This window comes from Camelina sativa, chromosome 4 (assembly GCF_000633955.1).
Source record: "Camelina sativa cultivar DH55 chromosome 4, Cs, whole genome shotgun sequence".
In the NCBI taxonomy this organism is placed as follows: Eukaryota; Viridiplantae; Streptophyta; class Magnoliopsida; order Brassicales; family Brassicaceae; genus Camelina; species Camelina sativa.
In genome coordinates, this window is record NC_025688.1 from 27,909,496 (window position 1) to 27,917,836 (window position 8,341).

At 38.2% G+C, this 8,341-nt stretch overlaps 3 protein-coding genes and 1 long non-coding RNA gene across 6 annotated transcripts in view; all 4 read left to right on the forward strand.

Annotated features, from left to right (window-relative positions):
* Positions 11 to 524, forward strand: LOC104782919. The gene is made up of 2 exons (XR_767091.1): positions 11 to 129; positions 231 to 524. It is a non-coding gene; the product is annotated as an uncharacterized LOC104782919 (long non-coding RNA).
* On the forward strand, positions 1,369 to 6,152 carry LOC104782921 (UDP-glycosyltransferase 74F2). Of its 2 annotated transcripts, XM_010507984.2 has the most exons (3): positions 1,369 to 2,050; positions 2,165 to 2,924; positions 6,034 to 6,152. In XM_010507984.2, exons 1-2 carry the CDS (start codon positions 1,427 to 1,429, stop codon positions 2,900 to 2,902), a joined length of 1,362 nt encoding a protein of 453 aa, XP_010506286.1. In that variant the 5' UTR covers positions 1,369 to 1,426; the 3' UTR covers positions 2,903 to 2,924; positions 6,034 to 6,152. The 2 variants fall into 2 exon arrangements, with proteins under 2 accessions (XP_010506286.1, XP_010506285.1); XM_010507983.1 differs by lacking the exon at positions 6,034 to 6,152 and having other exon boundaries at positions 2,165 to 3,126.
* On the forward strand, positions 4,325 to 6,152 carry LOC104782920 (UDP-glycosyltransferase 74F2-like). Its single transcript, XM_010507982.2, has 2 exons — positions 4,325 to 5,129; positions 5,274 to 6,152. Exons 1-2 carry the CDS (start codon positions 4,506 to 4,508, stop codon positions 6,009 to 6,011), a joined length of 1,362 nt encoding a protein of 453 aa, XP_010506284.1. The 5' UTR covers positions 4,325 to 4,505; the 3' UTR covers positions 6,012 to 6,152.
* LOC104782922 (UDP-glycosyltransferase 74F1) overlaps positions 7,564 to 8,341 on the forward strand; it is a 2,552-nt gene continuing 1,774 nt past the window's right edge. The window contains exon 1 of one of the 2 annotated variants that reach the window (XM_010507986.2): positions 7,564 to 8,284. In XM_010507986.2, the coding sequence (XP_010506288.1) occupies positions 7,661 to 8,284 (624 nt within the window). In that variant the 5' untranslated portion in view covers positions 7,564 to 7,660. The remainder of the gene's footprint in view (positions 8,285 to 8,341) is intronic. The other variant, XM_010507985.2, reaches the window with a different exon arrangement.

Here is an 8,341-nt window from a genome sequence, read left to right on the forward strand (position 1 = left end):
TTGTCTTGTTTGCAGGCATTCTTACTTGTCTTGATGGGTATATGAACATAGCTATGGAGCAAACAGAAGAGTACGTAAATGGCCAGCTAAAGAACAAATATGGCGATGCTTTTATCCGTGGAAACAACGGTAAAATTCAAAATCACATCCGTCATCATTCTTTACATCGCTTCAGTTTATTTTGCGATTTATGTATCTGAAATTTTTGCTGTATGTTATGTTGGCAACAGTTCTTTACATCAGCACAACGCAAGGGAATTTGGCAGATGGAGCCTAGCTCTGTTTCATCACCATGGAATGAATGGGGATCATCTTCTTCTACCTCTGGCATTTGACAATGTTAGGATTTATAGCAACCAGAGATTTTATTATTCATCTCTGAATCAATTCGAAATGTCTTTTTCTTCTTCTTACAACTCTGCTACACTCAGTCTGTGTCTGTGAATCATCTCCAAAATTCTGAGAAAGAGTTCGACTTGTGTTTGATAACAAGAAAAATCTTAATCATCGCTGTTCCCTTATTAGTCTTTGAAGCCAAATTTACAACGTATGTACCACGTGAGTGGCTCAACTTTATTATCATGTTTAGATGACGCCAGTGTTTGGGTCAGAATCTGATGTCATCTTAACAACCTTTGATGATTTTATGTGTTACATATGATTGTTTATAAGATTTGTTTTTTATTTTACTTGATTCAGTTGCTCATCGTTGCCAAAAAATTGTCGTTGAAAGGTTTGCTTTGGTTCAACATCTTGTTGTATATTCTCTTTTGTTCGTTCACTAGACATATTACACTATTATTGACATTGGGATTGTCTGATACGAAATTTACTGAAAGATAAAACAAAATCACAAATCCTAAGATAAATAATGTTACGCCAGGTACACTTGAAGAAGACTTCAACTACGCACGTCTTTTTTCTTATTGTCGACAACTTCTTTGTAATTATTATAGAGCCGTAGAGAATCTTTTCACATGTTAGTAGTCCTTAACAAGTTTAAGAGAATAGTTTCAACTATGAACAAAACGTAAAAAAAAAAAGTAAATGCTGAAACATGGTTTCTCTTCCATTTTCATTTCTCGTTTGTATGTTTAATTAAGACTTAATTTTTGTGTTTATAATAGTAAAACTTACGTTTTTAGAAAAAGAAAATATACAGAACAGAAAAGCACATGGCATGCAAATAAACAAGCATTTCAACTTGTAATTATTAACACATTTCCTTCTCTAGTGAAAAGAAATGCAAATTGGTTTTGTTTTGGTCTTTAAAAATAAAAACAAAACTATCATTTGTTCTGATCCCAAATGCTCTTATCTAAAAACAAGAACCAGACGAAGCTAGGCAGGCTATATAAATTGGCATCATCTCTTAACACATATTCACTTTGGTTAAAACAAAAGATTTCAAGAGCGAGAAAGAGAGATGGAGAAGAAGAGTGGACATGTATTGGCAATTCCATATCCAACGCAAGGACACATCACTCCATTCCGCCAATTCTGCAAACGACTTCACTACAAAGGTCTCAAAACCACTCTTGCTCTCACCACTTTCGTCTTCAACTCCATCAAACCTGACCAATCTGGTCCGATCTCCATAGCCACCATCTCCGACGGCTATGACCACGGTGGCTTCGACACAGCTGATTCCATCCACGACTACCTCCAAAACTTCAAAACTTGCGGCTCCAAAACCGTAGCAGACATCATCCGCAAACACCAAACTAGTGATAACCCCATCACTAGTATCGTCTATGATGCTTTCATGCCTTGGGCGCTTGACGTTGCTAGAGAGTTTGGTTTAGTTGCTACTCCTTTCTTTACGCAACCTTGTGCTGTTAACTACGTTTATTATCTTTCCTACCTAAATAATGGAAGCTTGGAGCTTCCCATTAAGGAATTGCCTTTCTTTGAGCTACAAGATTTGCCTTCTTTCTTCTCTGTTTCTGGATCTTACCCTGCTTACTTTGAGATGGTCCTTCAACAGTTTATAAATTTCGAAAAAGCTGATTTCGTACTCGTTAATAGCTTCCAAGAGTTGGAACTTCATGTTAGATCTCTCTCTCTCTCTCTCTCTCTCGATTTCTTACAACTTCTTAAACCATGTCTTGTTCTTGATCTTGTTCTTGTTCGTGTCCTAATTGTACTCTGGTTTTCGTTACAGGAGAAGGAACTGTGGTCGAAAGCTTGCTCCGTGTTGACAATTGGTCCGACTATTCCATCAATTTACTTAGACCAACGTATCAAATCAGACATCAACTATGATCTGAATCTGTTCGAATCGAAAGATGATTTCCTCTGCACTAACTGGCTCGACACGAGGCCACAAGGGTCGGTGGTGTACGTAGCATTCGGAAGCATGGCTCAGCTGACTAATGTGCAGATGGAGGAGCTTGCTTTAGCAGTCAGCAACTTCAGCTTCCTGTGGGTGGTCAGATCTTCAGAGGAAGCCAAGCTCCCATCAGGGTTTCTTGAGACAGTGAACAAAGACACAAGCTTGGTCTTGAAATGGAGTCCTCAACTTCAAATTCTGTCACACAAAGCCATCGGTTGTTTCTTGACTCACTGCGGCTGGAACTCAACCATGGAGGCATTGACCTTTGGGGTTCCCATGGTGGCAATGCCTCAATGGACTGATCAGCCAATGAACGCAAAGTATATACAAGATGTGTGGAAGGCTGGAGTTCGTGTGAATACAGACAAGAAGAGTGGGATTTCCAAGAGAGAGGAGATTGAGTTTAGCATTAAGGAAGCGATGGAAGGAGAGAGGAGTGTAGAGATGAAAAGGAACGTGAAGAAATGGAGAGACTTGGCTGTCAAGTCACTCAATGAAGGAGGCTCTACAGATATCAACATTGACACATTTGTATCAAAGGTTGAGAGAAATAAAGTTATCACATGAAAGCAAAGACCTCTTCTATAACATTTCTTTGGGCCAGTATGATCGTTTAAGTTGATTCTGCTTCTGTTGTGTGTTCATTGTATGGTTTCCGAGAATGTAGGAATCCATGCTCAGTCTGCTTAAATTTCCCAATATGTTTATGCTTCCAGGTTTGTAGGAATATGTAGTTCCATATTATATTATATAAAGACAAAGCAAACAAATAAGAAGCTCTCTTGTTCCTTTTAAGCTTATAATTATGACAACAACAGTCCACCTGCTCGTTGGTACAATCTCCTAAAAGTGCACAGACTGCCGCAAACACCTTTAATTTTCCAGCAGCTGCCAAAATATTTAACTACATTTCTATAAAATATATACACATTCCTACAAACTAAAGGTGTTGTTATTAGGAATCAATGTCAATAAAACGTGTCGGTGGGTGCTATTATTAGTATTGCACAATAAGTATGATGTAGACACCTTTACTCAATCTAACACAACCAAACATTGAACTCAAAGATACACTAAGCAATTTACAATAAGTTTGATGTAGACATTCTTAATCACACCTAACAAACATTTATCACAACCACCAAACACAAAGCAATCAATCGAAGACTCAAGTCTTACCTAATCTATATCAAAAAGCAATTCATAGTTAAACTCGACAACTTCTTACCATAGGCACAACTTATCATAGACACAAACATATCTTCACAAAATCAAAGTAGTAAGATTTCCTATTGTCACTCATTTGATATGTAAACAAATACTCACGAAGCAAGTAATAACATGTAGCGAGGAGACGTTCGCAGAAGAAGATGGCATTAGTGAACATAAACTGACTAAGATTTTTCTCGACACAATTCGCCAGTAGATTCTCCATTTTTTTTTTATGAGACGACACAATTCTTCTCTGCTTGCAATCAATTTTTGAGAGAAATCTCTTGATTTTGCAGCCTCTCCGTCGAGAAAGAGAGAGGAAGAAGAGAAAACGATAATCAACAAAAAAAAATTCTTTTATATTAAAGCAACACCCAACATTTATCGAACACGTCCTCGTCTCTTATGCTCTCTTAAACTTCTTGATTAAGAGGCAATTCTTAGCAATATTCATAATTTTGATTTAATTTTAAATAGATAAAACCTGAGAATTTGGTCCAAAAACTCCCGATAAAAATGCTCTCTAAGAGAATAGTTTCAGTTGTAAACAAAACGTTAAAAAAAAAAGTAAATGCTGAAACATGGTTTCTCTTCCATTTTCATTTCTCGTTTGTATGTTTAATTAAGACTTAACTTTTGTGTTTATAATAGTAAAACTTACGTTTTTAGAAAAAGAAAATATACAGAACAGAAAAGCACATGGCATGCATATAAACAAGCATTTCAAAAACTCGTAATTATTAACACATTTTCTTCTCTAGTGAAAACAAAGGCGAATTGGTTTTGTTTTCGTATTTAAAAATAGAAACAAAACTATCATTTGTTCTGATCCCAAAAGCTCTTATCTAAAAACAAGAACCAGACGAACCTAGCCAGGCTATATATATTGGCATCATCTCTTAATTAACGCATATTCACCTTTGGTTAAAACAAAAGATTTCAAGAGCGAGAAAGAGAGATGGAGAAGACGAGCGGACATGTTTTGGCATTTCCATATCCAGCGCAAGGACACATCACTCCAGTCCGCCAATTCTGCAAACGACTTCACTACAAAGGTCTCAAAACCACTCTTGCTCTCACCACTTTCGTCTTCAACTCCATCAAACCTGACCAATCTGGTCCGATCTCCATAGCCACCATCTCCGACGGCTATGACCACGGCGGCTTCGACACAGCTGATTCCATCCACGACTACCTCCAAAACTTCAAAACTTGCGGCTCCAAAACCGTTGCAGACATCATCCGTAAAAACCAAACTAGTGATAACCCTATCACTTGTATCGTCTATGATGCTTTCATGCCTTGGGCGCTTGACGTTGCTAGAGAGTTTGGTTTAGTTGCTACTCCTTTCTTTACGCAATCTTGTGCTGTTAACTACGTTTATTATCTTTCCTACCTAAATAATGGATGCTTGGAGCTTCCCATTAAGGAATTGCCTTTTCTTGAGCTTCAAGATTTGCCCTCTTTCTTCTCTGTTTCTGGATCTTACCCTGCTTACTTTGAGATGGTCCTTCAACAGTTTATAAATTTCGAAAAAGCTGATTTCGTACTCGTTAATAGCTTCCAAGAGTTGGAAATTCATGTTAGATCTATCTCTATCTCTCTCTCTTTCTTACAACTACTTAAACCATGTCTTGTTCTTGATCTTGATCTTGTTCTTGATCTTGATCTTGTTCTTGTTCTTGTTCTTGCTCATGTCTAAATTATACTCTGGTTTTCGTTACAGGAGAAGGAACTGTGGTCGAAAGCTTGTTCCGTGTTGACAATTGGTCCGACTATTCCATCAATTTACTTAGACCAACGTATCAAGTCAGACACCAACTATGATCTGAATCTCTTCGAATCGAACGATGATGTCCTCTGCACTAACTGGCTCGACACGAGGCCACAAGGGTCGGTGGTGTACGTAGCATTCGGAAGCATGGCTCAGCTGACTAATGTGCAGATGGAGGAGCTTGCTTTAGCAGTTAGCAACTTCAGCTTCCTGTGGGTGGTCAGATCTTCAGAGGACGCAAAGCTCCCATCAGGGTTTCTTGAGAAAGTGAAGAAAGACACAAGCTTGGTCTTAAAATGGAGTCCTCAGCTTCAAGTTCTGTCACACAAAGCCATCGGTTGTTTCTTGACTCACTGCGGCTGGAACTCAACCATGGAGGCATTGACCATTGGGGTTCCCATGGTGACAATGCCTCAATGGACTGATCAGCCAATGAACGCAAAGTACATACAAGATGTGTGGAAGGCTGGAGTTCGTGTGAAGACAGACAAGAAGAGTGGGATTGCCAAGAGAGAGGAGATTGAGTTTAGCATTAAGGAAGCGATGGAAGGAGAGAGGAGTGTAGAGATGAAAAGGAACGTGAAGAAATGGAGAGACTTGGCTGTCAAGTCACTCAATGAAGGAGGCTCTACAGATATCAACATTGACACATTTGTATCAAAGGTTGAGAGAAATAAAGTTATCACATGAAAGCAAAGACCTCTTCTATAACATTTCGTTGGGCCAGTCTTTCTTTCAGTATGATCGTTTAAGTTGATTCTGCTTCTGTTGTGTGTTCATTGTATGGTTTCCGAGAATGTAGGAATCCATGCTCAGTCTGCTTAAATTTCCCAATATGTTTATGCTTCCAAGTTTGGAGGAATGTGTAGTTCCATATTCTACTATATAAAGACAAAGCAAACAAAAAAGAAGCTCTCTTGTGACAACAACAGTCCACCTGCTCGTTGGTCCAATCTCTCTGCCAAAATATTTAACTACATTCTTTTTCTCCTCCGTGGGATGCTATGATTCTCTTAATCAGTTCAACTACCTAGCCGTTCTGACACACACAACTTCCTTAACCATGCCTTGCTTTTGTTCATGCCTTATATTACTCTGTTTTTTTTTTTTGTTACTGAAGAGGAAGTTGTTAACCAAGTCGCTTTGGTCTAGTGGTAAAGGGAGAAAAGTCCCGCCACCTGGGTTCGAGTAGTATTGGCCACGAGGGTTCGAAATTTAACATGGTTTCTCCCGGCCCCAGGAGATTAATCTTTGGGCCTACGAAACTTTTAGGATCACTGTTGAGTTATAAAAAAAAAAAAAAAAGTTTGTCCAATTGTCCTGTGTTGAATTAGTCCAACTGGTCCCTCCATGAGTCAACAACGGTTGGGATCTCTGCTTCAGTTCCGCCAAATTGACCTGACCACCTTCTTTATTGATTCCATAAACAACTTTGGATGTTAATTTGCTTTTCAAATCGAACAACCAAACTTTGGATGTATATATTTTATAGAAATGTCCCATTTTTCGAATATTTGATTCATATCAAAACGTTGTATATTTATACTTGCATGCAAATAAGAATACTTAATTAGTTCTGAACCCTTTATGACCTTGTTATTCTTGTTATATTATTATGTTTACCAAATGCATAAACTATTTTTATATTTTGGCTTTGTTAGGTTTAACATATACATCACTTGACATTTGGACCACTATACTCTCAACTAATATGTATTTATAAAAATTATACACTGCATTTTGGAATCGATTAAGCACAGCATTTTAATATGTAAACACACATTATTCGCTTGCTCCTATGATAAATAATACGTTATTCTAATTTCTAACTATAGCTAGAACCGTAGAGAATCTTCTCACTTCTTCACTTGTGTATATCCGTATTTCATCTCCTATAAAAAGAAAAAAATCTACAGTATATATATACTTCTTACTTTGGTATTTCCATTTTCCTTACAAATTTTATTCTTTTCTTTTTATTTTTTAAGTTTCTTTGGTACAAAATCTTATTACATATTTGCTACTATAAATAAAATATTTTGAGGAGATTTTAGTCTAACTATAGAACCGTGGAGAATCTTCTTTATTCTTATTACTTTCTATTTGCATTTCCATGTGTGTCTGTACTCTCCTCGATCTTCCCAAAGATAATCATAAAATTTTCTGATATAAGCGTTTTACTTGTCACCTTTATTGGACCATTATCACATTCTCCTTTCATGCCTCTGTTGTCTTCTCTCACAAGAACCACCCAACCCTATTAATAATATATATTTGCAATATCTCTTTATAAAACGTTCTGCACAAAGCAGAAGATTGAGAGCGACACAGAGAGAGAGATGGAGAAGATGAGGGGACATGTATTAGCAGTGCCATTCCCAAGCCAAGGACACATCACCCCGATTCGCCAATTCTGTAAACGGCTTCACTCCAAAGGTTTCAAAACCACTCACACTCTCACCACTTTCATCTTCAACACAATCCACCTCGACCCATCTAGTCCTATCTCCATAGCCACAATCTCCGACGGCTACGACCAAGGAGGCTTCTCATCAGCCGGTTCGGTCTCTGAGTACCTCCAAAACTTCAAGACCTTCGGCTCCAAAACCGTTGCTGATGTCATCCGCAAGCACCAGAATACTGATAACCCCATCACTTGTATCGTCTACGATTCTTTCATGCCTTGGGCACTTGACCTTGCAAGGGAGTTCGGTTTAGTTGCTGCTCCTTTCTTCACGCAGTCTTGCGCCGTCAACTATATCAATTACCTTTCTTGCACTAACAATGGAAGCTTGACACTTCCCATCAAGGATTTGCCTCTTCTTGAGCTCCAAGATCTGCCTACTTTCGTCACTCCTACTGGCTCCCACCTTGCTTACTTTGAGATGGTGCTTCAACAGTTCACCAACTTCCAAAAAGCTGATTTCGTACTCGTTAATTCCTTCCATGACCTTGACCTTCATGTTAGTGTATTCCCTAATTACTCTGTTTCCTTCCCCTTAGTCACGTCCAACTTACTC